The 16,816-nt window shown below is 42.3% G+C and overlaps 1 protein-coding gene across 4 annotated transcripts in view; it reads left to right on the top strand.

Annotated features, from left to right (window-relative positions):
- elovl5 (ELOVL fatty acid elongase 5) overlaps positions 1-16,816 on the top strand; it is a 107,788-nt gene that overhangs the window by 67,053 nt on the left and 23,919 nt on the right. For all 4 annotated transcript variants that reach the window (XM_078213279.1, XM_078213278.1, XM_078213280.1 and 1 more), the window contains 2 exons: positions 4,137-4,324; positions 16,379-16,456. In XM_078213279.1, coding sequence (XP_078069405.1) covers positions 4,137-4,324; positions 16,379-16,456 — 266 coding nt within the window. The remainder of the gene's footprint in view (positions 1-4,136; positions 4,325-16,378; positions 16,457-16,816) is intronic.

Raw genomic sequence — 16,816 nt, 5'->3', positions numbered from 1 at the left:
CACCATCTCTTAAGCCTTCACGTCATTCCTAAAATGTGGTGTCCAGAATTGAACACAAGTCACCGGTTGAGGCTGAGTCGCCGTTTAATAGAGGTTCAACGTAACTTCCTCGCTTTTGTACTCTGTGCTTCTATTTATAATGTTCTGGATCCTGTATGCCTTTTTAACTACTTTCTCAACCTGACCTGCCTCCTTCAATGATTCGTGCACATATACCCCTGGATCTTTCTCTCTGTACAACCCCTTTATAATTATACTCTTTATTTATATTGCCTCTCCTCTTCCTAACAAAATGTATCACTTCACACTTCTGTGCATTAAATTGCATCTACCACAAGCTTGCCAGTCTCCCTAATCCATGTTCTCTTGAAGTCTATCACGATCCTCCTCATGGTTCATTGTACTTGCAAGTTTTGTGTCATCTGCACATTTTGAAATCATGCCCAGTAAACCCAAATCTAAGCCATTAATATATATCGGGAAAAACAGTGCTCCAGGTACCAAATCCTGGGAAACCCCACTATCTATCTTCCTCCAGTTTGAAAGAACAAACTTTTAGCACTACTGTTTCCTGTCATTCAGCCAACTTGGCATCAATGCATTCCACAAAGTTTAAAACAAGATAGAGAAAGAAGGCTTATGATAAATGCCAGGCTCAAACTGACTACAGAAAGTGCAGAGGGGAACTGAAGAAGGAAATAAGAAGTGCAAATGGAATGCATGAAAATAGACTCAGTGAGTAGTATAAATGGATGTCTTTTATAAACATATAAATAGTAAAAAGGATAGTCAAAGGAAAGCTGGTTAGGCACCAAAAGAGAAATCTTTTTAACTTATTATAAATCGCTGGTTAGGCCCCAGCTGGAGTATTGTGTTCTGCTCTGAATATCATACTTTAAAAAGGATGTCAAGGAGAGTGTGCTAAGGAGATTTACCAGAATGGTACCAGGGATGTGAGCCTTCAGTTAATGGTGAGACCAGAAAGCTGGCATTATTATCCTCAGAGCTGAGAGTGTTAAGGGGAGATTTAGTTCACTTGCTCAAAATCAAGAAGGGTTTTGATAAGATAAAGAAGGTGCAACAGTTTCCAGTGGTGATCTGGTCAGACTTGTAACCAGAAGTCACCAATTTGACAAAAGAATCCGAGGTGAGGTGTGGAGAATTTATTTTTAACAGAGCAAGTTGTTGTGATCTGGCGTGCACAGCCTGAAAGGGCATTAGAAGCATATTCAATAGTAACTTTCAAAAAAGAACTGAATATTTGCTTAGTTTTGAGGAAAGGCTGGGGGGGTGGGGGGGGGGCGGGGTGGGGAGGTGGGGTGGGGGGGGGTGGGGAGGTGGTGTGGGTGGAACTAAATGGATTGCTTGTTGAGAAAATTGACAGAGGCATGAATGGGTAAATGGCTTCCGTTTGTGCAGGATAATTCCATGATTCATCCTTTCATCCTCTGGAACCTCCTCTATATCAAGAGAAGATTATGACAGGCCTTTCATCCACTGCATCCACCCCAACTTTTGTTAGCAATGAGGGATGCAAGCCATCTGGGCCAGGTCCACACTGAGCACTGGCCATCCTTCCCTATCTACTTCCACCACATCCATCATCATCTCTGCTTCTATCAATATTTTGTCAGCAACTTCTTCCTTAGCAAAGTAGATCTTTCAGAAGTGAGATCCCCACATACACACTTCCAGGGGAGGCTGCAAATTGAACAAACCACCCTTGACCACTCGAGCAGCCATCTGCATTCGATTGTGTTTCTGCTGCTTATGTTATTTCGCTGAGTCAAACATTTAGGGTTTTAGTGACCTCCCTGCCGCTTGCCATTTCAATTCACCATCTTGCCCCCATGAACCACATTTTTTTCCTGTCCTGCTACCATGTCCCAGTGAAGCCCGGTGTAAACTGGAGGAGCGGCACCTTATACTCCGATGGCACTTTACAGTCTTGTGGGACTTAACATTGAGTTCAACAACTTCACACCATGAACCACGAACCATCTTGATATGTTTTATTCCCAACCCCTTTTCCCCACAGGGTCTGTCTGTAACTTGTTCAAATGTTTTGCTTTCAGAGAGTGCTGCCCCTTGTTCTGCTATTAATATATTCTGCTGTCTGACCTTTATGCCACTATTAACACCTGCCTTAGCCTTTAAAACTGTATAATTAACAATTTTGTTGCTTTGTGCCCGTGACATCTTTGTCAAATCGCTCCTGAGCTCCCACACTGACCTTCTATTTTGCTCCACCCCTCTCTTGAACAATATAAAACCCATCACATTTCTAGCTCCCTTTAGCTCTGAAGAAGAGTCATACGGACTTGAAACGTGAACTCTGTTTCTTTTTCAATAGATGCTGCCAGACCTGCTGAGTTTTCCAGCATTGTCTGTTCTTATATCAAACATTTAGGTGCCTCTTTTCGACTCACAGTGCTATTTCTGGTTCCTACCATACAATAGTGATTGCAGTTCAAAGTTATTTCATTGCCCGTAGATAACCTGAGGTTATAAAAGATGTTACGTAAATGCCAGATATTAATTTATTTCCAGACTGCTTTATGGTAGATTTCTGGCCCGGCACTCTCTGATTAGATTTAACTGTTCCCTACTATTTTATCGCACACAGACCAACAAGGCACCATGACCCTGGGCTTTTCTTTTGAGTAGGACACAAATCCTAAATTCAATATTGGCCGGGATTTCCGTCCCTCTCCCTGGCGGGATGGAGGCGACTCGCTATTGGCCACTGGTGGGATGTTCTGGTCCGGTCAAAGTCAATGGCCATCTGTGTTGTTCTTTGGGGTGCAGGGGTGGAGCGTGGTCACTTTCGGCAGGACTGGAAGATCCCACTGGAGGAAGGGCTGGAAAATGCTGGTTGAAAATCCTGAAATGACGAAAGGCAATTGCGGCTAAAGAGAAGCTCTCATTAAATAGAATGAAATAGGAGTGTATAGGATAGAGGCACGTACCATGGTATTTAGTGTGTTAGCATACACATTCTAAATTATAAATGTGCAAAGAGGGGATGGCTAATATAAGCATTTTCATTCACTTGAATAATAACTTTGTGACATTTCACTCCTTCCTCTTCCTCTCGTCACTCATTCTGTTTTATTTGACACCTTTTCACTGCATGTTTGAAAAGTTGTGCAAGGATGGATTATTAGTGATGTTTTGTTGGAGCCGTTATTTAAATGTCTTAACAGACGCTAAAGACTCATGCTTCCCTCCAGTTTCATTCATGATTGGTAACTGCAGAAACCTGACTATCTGCAGAGAAAGCAGAATACCTTATTCCACATCCAGTCAGGTATCTTTGCCACCTACTTTAAACAAGGGCTCACTTTGCAACATAAACAATTGTGTACAAAGCAATGTGATGGGCAAAAAAACCAGAAAGCGACCCAATCCTCGGGAGAAAGAGGCAGATTGTTCCCAACTTGATGTTCCCAGCGTGGGTAGCTTTACCCAGTATTGCCACCAAAGTATTCATGTTGGAACATTTTGGTTGATTCAAGGCAGCTTATCAGAAAGTGTTGCCCAGTAGTTCTTGTGCTTCCTCCTTTATTTCAGATAGCCTATCAATGTGGCATTCTGTCTCTATCTGAAAGCTTCCTCTTCAGCTGGCTGGTAGTGAACATGAACAACTTGTTGATTCACTGTGCTTAGCAGTGCACTGAACCATAACAATTTGCTTAATGCTGGGGAATTAAGGTTTATTCAGTTTGTAGCTTAGATAATGGCAAATTTTCAATCCATTATGAGCAAAATGCAAAAAGCAATTTTAAAAATGTAATTTCATTTGCGATGCTTTCACTCACGATGTGTTCATTCTGTAATGCAATCAGCAGATGCTGTACGGGTGGGGAGAGTTGGATGGAAATGAACATTTGTATTAATTTGGGTTGTACATTTTTCCACACGGTTTCACAATTCTTGAGAAAGATAATAACATGCTTATTTTCTATGTATCATAAACAAGTCAAATCATACCTGATGTGTACTGCATTGTGTATCATCTCAAAGCTGACTGCAAGTTAAGCTCTATTTATTATTTACTGTGTATATAGTTGCAATTTGAAAGCAGTTTTGTTCTCAAAGAGCTTGTTCTCACATTCATTTCTCTCTTATTCCAGATTCCAGAGTTGAGGGTTTTTTTCTTCTAGATAAGTATCCCCCTACTTTTATACTTAGTCTCCTGTACCTCTTCGTGGTTTGGGCTGGACCAAAGTACATGCAGAACAAAGCACCTTTATCTTCTAGGGGAATACTAGTGGTCTATAACATTGGATTAACGCTCCTTTCCTTATACATGTTTTGTGAGGTGAGAAGTGTGAACATTGTGACAGTTGTAATGAACTAATTTGTTGTTTTCTTCCCCCTGCCAGAGTATTTTCATGCCTTGCTCTCTCTATCTTGTAGTCTTAACAGTTCCTCCTTACTATTTGTGTTGAATAAAAACAATCTGAAGGTCAGTTGGCTTTGTGTTAACCAAGTGGCCCAGATCCGCAGTGCGATCCCTGCTTGGCGTTGAGCCTTTCCTTGATGGTGCACTGTGATGAGGGGCAGCTGGCTCCCTGGAGCGTGATAAAAGAAGTAAAAAAAATTAGGGGTCAGTCACATATTCCTCGTTATGATACAGCACCCTAAGCTGCAAAGTGAAAAGTGGGACTGTCAGATAAGTTTTAAAATCCAGCCCAACTGTGATTCTCCTGAGTTAGATTAGCCCATTGAACACTCGCTGTTCAGGACCTGCTTTGAAGAATGGACATCCAAGCACGATATCAGTGAAGTGCTGGTGTGAGTTACTGTCTTCAGGAAAGATGCAGTAAGCAGGGAACATTTTTAAATTGAAATCACTTAAAAGGGCCAAGCACTGGCAGATGGGATTAGGTGGGCGTTCAGGTGTCTCTAATGTGTTGGCGCAGACTCAATGGGCTGAAGGGCCTCTTCTGCACTCTATGATTCTATGAGATGTAACCTCTTAATACTGCAATTCTCTGTGTTTCTGTACATTATACAAATGTGAAAATGAACTTTTAACATGTTCTGATTATAATTAGGCAAGATTATATAGAGAACTAGTCATATTTACACTGAGTCATTTCCTTGTCCTGCTTCAGCTTGTTAAGTTTTTTAAAAATTAATCCTTATTCCAATTCTCTGTGTAGCTGCAAAGAACTCATAAGTTTGCTTCCTTCCCCAGCCTCTTTTTTTATGCATTTATATCATACCCATTTGGCTAAAAGATTGTCAAATTCCTCTGACACAACATCTGAGCACTGGTGTTTTAAATAAAATCCATATCTATTAGTTTTAATTCCATTGTGTTATCATTATATATTCCATGTTCAGCTGCTGAAGAAATGGTTGCAACAGAATGTTTGGGGAGCAAATATGAGAAAGTACATGAAAAGAATGTTTCCTCCAAGCCTGTCTTTACAGCCTATGTCCAAAAACACCCCACCCCCTGCACATAGCAGTTTATTATTATTCCTCCCAAACATTACTCAAAACCATTTGTGTGCAATGAATCAATTTGAAGAGGGGTCTTTATTGTACAGGGAGGTGAAGCAGCCATTTTGTGTGCAAAAGATCCCACAGACAACAAGACTTGAATGACCAATTAACTATTATTTTTGCTCGCTTAAAGAAAAATGTTAGCCAGAACACCGACAATCGTTTTCTTTTTTTCTTTTTGGTGGTTCCATTGAATTTTTAACATCCACCAGAACAGGAAGTTGTGGCCCATGATTTCATTTCTCATCTGACGATGCAGCACTCCCATAGTCCTGCACTGCAAAGTTTATCGAGATGGTGGGGTCAAATTCTGGAGGGGACTCTGTCAATTTTAACATAATATGGATTTATTTGACCTCCTCAGAGATGGCGGCTCAATGATTTACTTGACAAAATAAATCAAAATTATAAATTATTCGAGATAGCTACCTAACTTCCTAGCACTTTAGCGCCACTATTTCCTCATGAAGAGAAGGGTTCCGAAACGTCTCACCACAATTAGGAAAATTATTTATTTTAAATAATCGCATGCCTTTGAGATGAATTTCAGTGCCTGATTAGTATTTAAACAGTTTCTTATCCCAGCCTTCTCCCCGCCCTATCCCCATAACTCCACGCATTTACCATGGCTAATCCATCTAACCTGAACATCTTAGAACACAAAGGGACAATTTAACATGACCAATCCACCCAACCAGCACAACTTTACTTCCAGAATTTGCACTATTCTGGAGCACTCATGAATTGCACCAATGAGATTACTAGCATTGCGTTAAAAATATTATTTTGCCATCACATACGTGCTGTCACATCAGGGATATTGTCGTTAATAATGCACCGTTGATAATACATGTGCAACACATATCTGTGATAATGTGTGTAACACACCAGTGATAACATGCATGCATTGAAGCAGTGATAACACATGTGTAACACATCTGTGATAACAGGCATCCACTGCAGCAGTGATAACACATATGTAACACACCACTGATAACATGCATGCATGGCAACAGTGATAACACATGTGCATCATATCAATGATATCCCTTGTTCATCATGCCAATGACATCATGTGTGCATTCCACCAGCTCACATTACAGCAGTGAGAACACATACCCAATGTGCGAGTGACAATATCAAACATTTCTTTCTTCAAAATACACTTTATTCACAAAATTTGTAAATATACAAACCATTTTGAATTTAAAATTACAGAAATGGCAATAGAGTTGAACTTTTCTCCATGTTCCACTCTGAGATGTCTCGATACAATTTCAATACTTTTGATATTCACAATGTACATTTCATGTCAGGCATATGGCCTGGGGGCCTCTACTCATTTTCCAGCCCCTTACTGGAACTCCTTGGAGCATTCCGTGACATTATGACCAGACCCATCCTTTGCAACACCTTGGGGCCTTCTGGCTATTGTTCTGCAGCAGCAGTGACATGAGCTAGATACTGAGAGCCAGGACTTGCTGAATCTGCACCTGGAATGTCCAGTGGCCACACAGGCACACCTCATGTGACATCCCCTTCGCAAAACTGCTCTGGGTCCATTTCTTCAGGCACATTTTACCAAAAGCCAGTGGTCCCCAAAGGGACATGCCAGCAAAGACATATTTAAAACATTCTACACATCTATTGTGAAATCGGGAGGAGCAAGGCTCTACATTATATCCACTGGCATGTCTCCTGCTTGGCCGGCTCCCAGTTACTTTCTGTCTGTCCCCACTTCACTGTCCGAATGGCCTATTCCGGCTGACCTTGGGACCAATGAGTTCCTGTGACACCATAACTACTGCCTTTACCTGATCAGCAATAAAGGAATGAGGGCTCCCTGCCTCTTTAGGAACACACAGAGCGAGCAATCCAATTTCTAGGTGGTAAAGGAGAAACTACCCGCGAGAAGATGTGCAAAATTTGCACCATTAAGGAAATGCCAAAATGTTGCAAATAGGTGTTTGGACGTTCGGGCGACCTTGTTATTGCTGGAGTCAGGTTAATCTACTTCGAAAGAGGTGGCAACCATTTCAACTTGCAACATAGAGCGCGCAAACAGATTAAACAATAAGAAACAGTAAATCTAATTCTTATTTAATAGTTATTGGTACAAAAAAAGGACTTGTTTCATTGACTTTAAACTATTGTTTAATTAATATAAATGTTTAATTAATGATTAACTTAAAACTAAGTTTGTATGTTGGGCAAGCAGTAGAGGTTTTGAAATTTCGTGGCTTCGTCAGACCCTCGTCAGACCCCAGTTGGAGTACTGTGCTCAGTTCTGGTCGCCTCATTACAGGAAGGATGTGGAAAAGATTGAAAGGGTGCAGAGGAGATTTACAAGGATGTTGCCTGGATTGAGTGGCATGCCTTATGAGGATAGGCTGAGGGAGCTCGGTCTTTTCTCCTTGGAGAGACGTAGGATGAGAAGAGACCTAATAGAGGTATATAAGATGTTGAGAGGCATAGATCGGGTGGACTCTCAGAGGCTTTTTCCCAGGGTGGAAATGGCTGCTACGAGAGGACACAGGTTTAAGGTGCTGGGGGGTAGGTACAGGGGAAATGTTAGGGGGAAGTTTTTCACACAGAGGGTGGTGGGCGAGTGGAATCGGCTGCCGTCAGTGGTGGTGGAGGCAAACTCAATAGGGTCTTTTAAGAGACTCCTGGATGAGTACATGGGACGTAATAGAATGGAGGGTTATAGGTAGGCCTAAAATTTAGGGATATGTTCGGCACAACTTGTGGGGCCGAAGCGCCTGTTTTGTGCTGTAGTTTTCTATGTTTCTATGTTTCATTTGTACCCGTGTCCAGTGTTCGTGAGAATCGCTGTGAACTTTGGTAAATTCTGCAAAACGTTGGAGGTAAAGTGAGAACACATTTCTCCAGATGTTGAGTTGTTGTCACATTACCTAAAAAAAGTAACAATCACGAAAAATATGATAAGGTATTGAAACAAATGCTGGACTTGTTTGTTAAACATACTTATAAATTCTCACACTTAAATCTGAAATGAAATGAAGCCTATTCGTTGGAGGGAATTTTCAGCCCTGTTCGCTGTCAGAGAGAACAGTGACATGGACTGAGAATCTGGAGAGAATCAGGAAACGAGACTCACTCCAGAGAGATTGCATTTCCCGATTTTCCTCGCTGGTGACACCACAAAGTTCACGCCCACAAAGGGTGAGAACCTCATTTTAATTGTTATGCATGTATTTGAATATAATTAGCCAGCCATATGATCCCCTCCTCACTGAGCTTAGTCGAGGTGATGTCATATTGGCAAGGTTTGCAATAGGTTTTTAAAAACGAGACTCAGTCGAGGGATCCCTTCGGGGGGGGGGGCGGGGGGTGGGGGGGGGGGGGGGTGCAGGCATATGCAATGGTAAATATAGCCCCCGGGGGAGAGGGACTTTCTCGGGCAGTTCCCCGACACTGTCCCCTGGCACAGGTTGGTACTGCCAGGTTGGCACTGTCAGGTTAGCACAGATCACCCTTTCAAAAGCGGGTCCTGATCTCTGTGTAGCTGACTTTGCTGGCTCTATTAAGCCCCACCCACTCTTTTTTTCACTCCAAGAGCCTAGAGTGAACACTAGGCTGTGCAACTGGAGAGCTGCATACTGGTATTCAGTCTGAGCCTGACACTGTGAAAAGATCTGGTAAAATTCTGCCCTATGATTCTGTAAGTGGTGGAGGATGTGGGTGGAACAGAAATACAACCACAAAGCAACTGGAACAATTTGGATCAAGTCAGATTCTTTTTACAAATCCACTGCCCAGCTGTGAAGATCGCTGTGTGTTTGTGCATCATTGTGCAAATCTCATCACTACTTCCCCATCTTTATGGTGGGGAGAAAAAGTGAATTCCCACTTATTCTACTCATAATTGGAAATAACCAACCACTCGCTATCGGAAATGGCAGATTGCAAGCATGCGTGAATGCTTTGTTGCCTCATAGCAGTGTGAGCCCATCCCTCTTGAAACCGTGTTTCAATCTCTCCAGCCTCAGAGCAGCATTCATCACTCTCTGCAACCTCTGGAAATCAAGAGAGATCACCAAGGTCACAAAGCTAAAGATCTTTAACTCCAATGTAAAGTCTGTTCTCCTTTATGACTCCGAAACATGGAGGACCTCCAAAACAATATTGATGATAATCCAATCCTTCACCAACACATTCCTCAGAAGGATCCTTAGGATACACTGGCCAAATACCATCAATAATATTAGGCTATGGGAGGAGATAAATCAAGACCCAATAGTCCTCCAAATCAAAAGGCAAAAGTGGAATTGGATAGGCCATACTTTGAGGAAGCTGCAGAATAAGTTTACAAGAAAACTCTCACATGGAACTTGCAAGGGAAGAGAAAGCAAGGCAGACCAGGAAGCAGGATACAGAAAAGGAGATGAGAGCCGAGGGCTTTACATGGCAACAACTGTAGAATTTGGCCCAACACAGGATTAGATGGAGAGAATTTGCCTGTTGCCTATGCTCTGTCAAAGAATGAAAAGACTAAGAAGAAGAAAAGTCTCAGTTTATGTGCTGTTCACATCACCCTCATCACAAAGTCACCAATTGCTTGCTATTATTGTGACTATAGGATTATAGAACCATATAAAGGTTACAGCACAGAAAGAGGCCATTCAGTCCATTGTATCTGTGCCAGCTGGAAAAAAAAACTAGCTGCCTATTCTAATCTTACCTCACAGTGCCCAGTCTGTATCTTTTCAGGTTACAACCACTCTATTGACCACTCTATCTAGACCCTTCATAATCTTCTACACCTCAATCAGGTTACCCCTCTGCCCCCTCAACAAACTTAACACATCCAATCTCTCCTCAAAGCTGCAAATTTCAAGCCTTGGCAACATTCTTGTAAATCTCCTCTGCATTCTCTCCAGAGCAACTATGTCCTTCCTGTCATGTGGTGACCAGAACTGTACACAAAACTCCAGCTGTGGCTCAACCAGTGATTTATACAGTTCCATCATTACATCCCTGCTTTTGTATTTAATACCTTATCCAATAAAGGAAAACATTTCATATGCTTTCTTTACTGTCTTATCCACCCATCCTGCCGCCTTTAGGGACCTATAGACATGCACTCCAGGGTCTCTCATTTTCTCAACCTCTCTCAATACTTTTTCATTTATTAAACATTCCTTTACTTTGTTTGCCCCAAATGCATTACCGCACATTTTTCCAGATTGAATTCCATTTGCTACTTCTCCACCCACTCAACCAAACCATTGATATCATTCTGGGGTCTACAATATCCTTTTCACTATCGACTAAATGGCCAATTTTTGTATTCTCAGCAAATTTCCCGTTCATGACACCCATTTAAGTCCAAATCTTTAATATCATAGAATCCACAGCACGGAGACAAGCCCTTCGGCCCAAACTGGTCCATGCCGACCAAAATGCCCATCTATGCTAACCCCATTTGCCTATAGAATATATACATAAGCATCAAGGGACCGAACACTGAGCCCTGTAGAACACAAGAAACATTTTCTATTAGCAAAAGCATCCATCTTTGTTTCCCGTAACAAAGCCAATTTTTGGATCCAATTCATCACATTCCTATATATTCCTTGGGTCTTTACTTTTCTGACCAGTCTGCCATGTGGGACCTTGTCAAATGCCTTACCAAATCCCATGTATACAATATCCACTGCACTGCCCTCATTATTCCTTGTTGCCTCCCCAAAAAATCTATTTTCCCTTAACAAAAGCATGCTGACGATCCTTGATCAATCGTGCCTTTCTAAGTGACAGTTTATCCTGTCTCAGAATTGCTTCCAATAAATGCCCACCACCAAAGTCAGACTGACAGGAATATAATTAGTTTGCTTATCCCCCTCACCCTTTTTAAATACTGGTGCAATGTTCGCAGACCTCCAATCCTCTGCTACATCACCTGTATCTAGTGAGGATTGGAAAATTATCCCCAGAGCATTGGTTATTTCCTCCTTGGCTTCCTTTAACAGCCTGGGATACAGTCCCCTGGCCCTGGTGATTTATCCACCTTCAAGGATGTCAGCCCCTCCAGTACTTCCCCTCTCACTGTGCATGTTGGAGCTTAAACTAGAATATCTGCATCATTGCTCTCCTTAGTGAAGATGGAGACAAAGTATTCATTGAGAACCCTGCCCACATCTTCAGCATCAGTGCCCAAGGTACCATGTACATCTCTGATAGGGCTTACTCTTTCCTTGCTTATTCTCTTGCTCTTAGTGTACTGATAAAACATCTTTGGATTTTCTTTGATTTTATCTGCCAATATTTTTCATACACTCTCCGCTTTCCTAACTAAATTTTTTTACTTCACCCCTGTGCTTTCTATACTCCTTAGGGCTTTAAACAATAGCAAGTTTTTTGTGGCTGTCATAAGCTTTCTTTTTCTGCTTTATCTTGCCCTGTATCCTTCTAGATACAGTAAGAAGTCTCACAACACCAGGTTAAAGTCCAACAGGTTTATTTGGCAGCAAAAGCCACTCGCTTTCGGAGCGCTCGCTGCTCCTTCGTCAGGTGAGTGGGAGTTCTGTTCACAAACAGGACATATAAAGACACAAATTCAATTTACAAAATAATGGTTGGAATGCGAGTCTTTACAGGTAATCAAGTCTTAAAGGTACAGACAATGTGAGTGGAGAGAGCGTAAAGCACAAGTTAAAGAGATGTGTATTGTCTCCAGACAGGACAGTTAGTGACATTTTGCAAGCCCAGGCAAGTTGTGGGGGTTACAGATAGTGTGACATGAACCCAAGATCCTGGTTGAGGCCGTCCTCATGTGTGCGGAACTTGGCTATCAGTCTCTGCTCAGCGACTCTGCGTTGTCATGTGTCGTGGAGGCCGCCTTGGAAAACGCTTACCCGAAGATCAGAGGCCGAATGCCCGTGACCGCTGAAGTGTTCCCCAACAGGAAGAGAACACTCTTACCTGGTGATTGTCGAGCGGTGTTCATTCATCCGCTGTCGTAGTGTCCCCAGTCCAACGCCGGCATCTCCACATCCTTCTATATAACCAGCGGTTCTAGATTTGGCAGTTTTTGGTACAATGTTCACAGACATCCAATCCTCTGGTATTTCCTCTTTCCCCCTTTTTCTCAATTTTACCTCTCTCTCACCCATTCCCCCCCTCCCCTTACATCTTCATTTGTCACAGTTTACCCTCAGATTTCAGCTTCTCTGCCATTTGGCCATTCACACCTTTTATACTCTCTGTGGGCTGCCATTAGCTGCCTTTCCCTTTGTTTCTGTGGCTATAACTCATCTTTCATTCTCTCACCCTACGGTATAAATATCTCCCACTTTCTATGCCTTTTAACTTTGACAAAGGGTCATCTGGACTCAACATCAGCTCTTTTCTCTCCTTACAGATGCTGTCAGACCTGCTGAGATTTTTCAGCATTTTCTCTTTTGGTTTCAGATTCCAGCATCTGGTATATCATCTGTATCTTTTGAGGATTGGAAAATGATCCTCAGAGCATTCGTTATTTCCTTTTTTTTGTTTTGTGGGCACACTTAAAAAAAATTAATTTATGAGACATGGGTGTCACTGGCTAGGCCAGCATTTATTACCCAACGCTAACTGCCTTTGAGAAGGTGGTGATGAGCTGCTTCTTGAACTGCTGCTGTCCCTGTGGTGTAGGTACACCCACAGTGCAGTTAAGGAGGGAGCTCAGAACTTTTGTCTCCATTTGTGCCCATAGAATTGCGAATGCCTGTCACTGATCTATCACTGATTTCCCTCCAGATAGCTGTAACCAGATCACTCCTCGACTTTACAAAATTTGTCTTTCCCCAATGTATAACTTTTACTCCTGTTCTACCTTTATCTTTTTCCATAATGATGCTAAACCTAACTATATTATGGCCACTATCTCCAAAGTGCTCCCCCACTGCTACTTCATCCACTTGCCCAGCTTCATTTTTTAAGACTAAATCCAGAATCCCTTTTAAGACTAAATCCCTTTCTCATTGGGCTTGTTACGTGCTGGCTCAGAAAGTTCTCTTGAATGCAGTTCATTGATTTTGTACCCTCTGTGCCTATTACATTGTTCGTATCCCAGTTGATATTAGGGTAATTGGTGTCTCCAACTATTTCTGCATTCAGAGATTTGCCTCCATATTTGCTGTTCTATCCCCATCTCACTATGGGTCCATAGTACACTCCTAATAGTGTGGTTGCCCCTTTTTATTTCTGAGCTTAACCCATATGGCCTCATTTGATGATTCTTTCAGTATCTCATCCCTCCTCACAGCCGTTATTGATCCTTCAACCAATAATGTTCCACCTCCCATCTTTTTTTAGCTTACTCCCTATCCTGCCTGAAAAGCCTATAGTAGTCATGATGTGGAGATGCCGGCATTGGACTGGGGTAAACACAGTAAGAAGTCTCACAAAAAGCCTATACCCAGAGATGTTGAACTGCAATTTTTGTCCCTCTTTAAGCCAGGTTTCTGTTACAGCAATGCTGGCATGTATTCCTCCGTGTCCTCAGCTCATTGGCTTTGTTTGCTATAATCCTTGTATTTAAATAAACACTTTTTCACATTGCCAAGTTCCTGTGCTTTAAACCTTTTAATCTTTGCTTCTTCTGTCTTTCAGAGCCACTCACTAATTTTCTGTCTCCCCTTCCCTGCTCTGAATTTGTGCTATCTGAACATGCTGTCTGGTTCCTCTGCCCCTGTCAATCTAGTTTAAACCCTCCCTAACAGCACTAACAAGTCTCCCTGCATGGACATTTGTCCCAGACCAGGTGAGCCATCTCTGCCTTCTCTGGAGTTGTTCCATCACCTCACTTGTCTTGTCCAGCTGCCAGGGATTGCCTTCATGAGGTTACATTCTTATTTTCCCTACTTAGCCTGTACATCTCCAGTGATGGCTTGTCTACGTGGTCCCAGCCCCAACCGCACCCAACCTGCCCTGCATTCTCATCTCTCGAGGCCTAAAGATTTTATCCTTGGTCCTTTTCCTTCATCATCTACATTCTACCTTGTGCCAACATCATCTGCTTCTACCAACGTGCTAATGTCTCCCCCTTCACCTTTCTCAAGGGATGAGGGGACTTCAGATTTCAGGAGAGACAAGAGAAGATGGGATTGTTACCATTAGAGCCAAGGAGGTTAAGTGGAGATTTAATAGAGCTGTTCAAAATTACAAATGGGTTTGATAGAGTAAAAATGGAATTATGTCTTTAAAATAATTGGCAAATAGGTTGGAAGCAGATGAGGAGGGAGGCCAGCACAGGCATGATGGGAAAAATGGCCTCCTTCTGTGCTGAATGATTCAATATCCCCAAACCACCTCAGTGCTGTCAGATTGCCTGACCAACATCAAACCACAAATGAGTCACAGCTTCTTCTAACTTGGCTTCATAGAAACTGAAAAAAACAGCCCCCATTGTAAATTCTTGCTGCTGATTCCATTTCCCTCACAGATGCTGACTCAGACCGAACCCGATGATCTGCAACCTTGCACCCTGCTTGGCCCTGAGCGGAGGTTGAAACCTTGAGGCTGAGCCATCTTTCTATTCAAGCTTTTGATCGCACTTCCAAGTTCCATTGCTTATCCTGTTTCCTATTTACTTTCAAATGAAAAGCCCCGCTAGGAAGTTTGCACGCTAAAGGTTGTTTACAAACAAGGGCAAGCTGTTGCAGGTAAAAATCTGGAATGGAAGAACAGCTTTCTCTCAAGGATAAGTCTAAAAATATTTCTTTGCATGGGCAAGAGGAGCAAATGCCCACAAGAAAGTCTGTGCTTCGACTAGTCTCCTTGCCTCTTCATGCATTACACAGCCTCAGTCTCCCTACTACCCCCCCCCCCCCCCCCCCCCCCCCCCCACCCTTCCATCCCCCACATCCAACAATTTGGGTGGTTAGTGAGTGAGCCCAATCCTAGCCAACTGATTTGGGCAGGCTGTCAGGATGCAAAATAGGGAGTTAAAATAGCCCAAATCTTTCCCTCCAAACCTATACCCACTCCTTCCTGCCAAGATTAACACAGCGTGACATTGCCCATTCTTTTTATAGATGTATTTTGGGGCATGTTGCATGTCATTGGCCATCCTAAATAAATCCAATGTGCAAATCTCTGGACATGTTCCTATTGTCTGCATTTGTTTTCCTTTGAGGGTGACATTATTTGACAGTGGATTTGGAAGGGAATAATTGACCCATGGATTGGGAAGGCAATGAATAGGTTATGGTGTACCTGATGCAAGGGAACACCAGAGAAATGATGTTGTCTGGCACGAGCTTCAAACCTTCGTTCATCATTTTCTATGTACAAATAAGATTTTCTGTCATCTTCACAGGGGAAAACCACACAGGAATTCTTCTCCGTTAAAAATTTCATGGCAGCACACCCCCCCCCCCAGATACCCGTCTCCCTGTCAGCCCCAGATAATGCAATTCATTATGGTAATATCCTATAGTTGTCCATAGTTTTGTCGCTTTGTTTTTATAGCTGCTCATGAAAATGTCTTCCTCATACATCAAGTAATTCAGATTCACAATTCTCCTTGCTGCTTCTATACCTTATTTTGGCCGAGGATTCACGATCTGCCCTGAATTCATAGAAAGATTTTAACTGTTCACCAGGAAATGCATTGAGCTGTGTGGAGTCCATCCTAGACAGGAGGGCCTCGACCTTTGGGCCCTGTGAAGAGACAGGCTTGCAGGAACAAATATTCATTTCTTGTTAATGTGACTCTTTTGTGTGTGTTGGAATAGAGGGGATTTTTCTATGAAAGGTTTTGGGGAGACAGAGAAAGATTTTTTTATCTTTGTTAGTTTTGTGAGATAAGCCAACAATAACTACATGGTAAGTCTATTTGTTTCCTCAGTTGGTCAGAGGCATTTGGGATGGAGGATACAGTATTTTCTGTCAGGACACTCATAATGCTGGTGAAGCTGATCTCAAGGTAAGATTACAAGTGTGTGCTACACGAGTACAGATTTGGCGCTGAACTGACAACTTGGTAAAATCCTCAGGCTAATATTATGACTGTGATCGCTCTTAGATTTTTTTTCTTTATTCTCTTTTTAACTTTCAAATGTACTGCAAACACTTGAAGATATCTTTTGCACTTGACAGTGCGGTAAGGAAAATTTCCATGAAGTCTGCAAGTACATTTTCCATACTTTTTTTTGTTTCTCATGCTGACCTGTGAAAAATAATTGGATGTTATTACATTGACTTTAGTCAATATTCACCTGATAACCAAATGCCCAGAGCCCAGCTCAGGAGTGTAACACTTTTGAAAGGATGATAGGGACTCTAT

This window comes from Mustelus asterias, chromosome 5 (assembly GCF_964213995.1).
Source record: "Mustelus asterias chromosome 5, sMusAst1.hap1.1, whole genome shotgun sequence".
Lineage (NCBI taxonomy): Eukaryota > Metazoa > Chordata > Chondrichthyes > Carcharhiniformes > Triakidae > Mustelus > Mustelus asterias.
The sequence above is the reverse complement of the archived record's forward strand: the minus strand, read 5'-3'. Positions and strand labels throughout refer to the sequence as shown.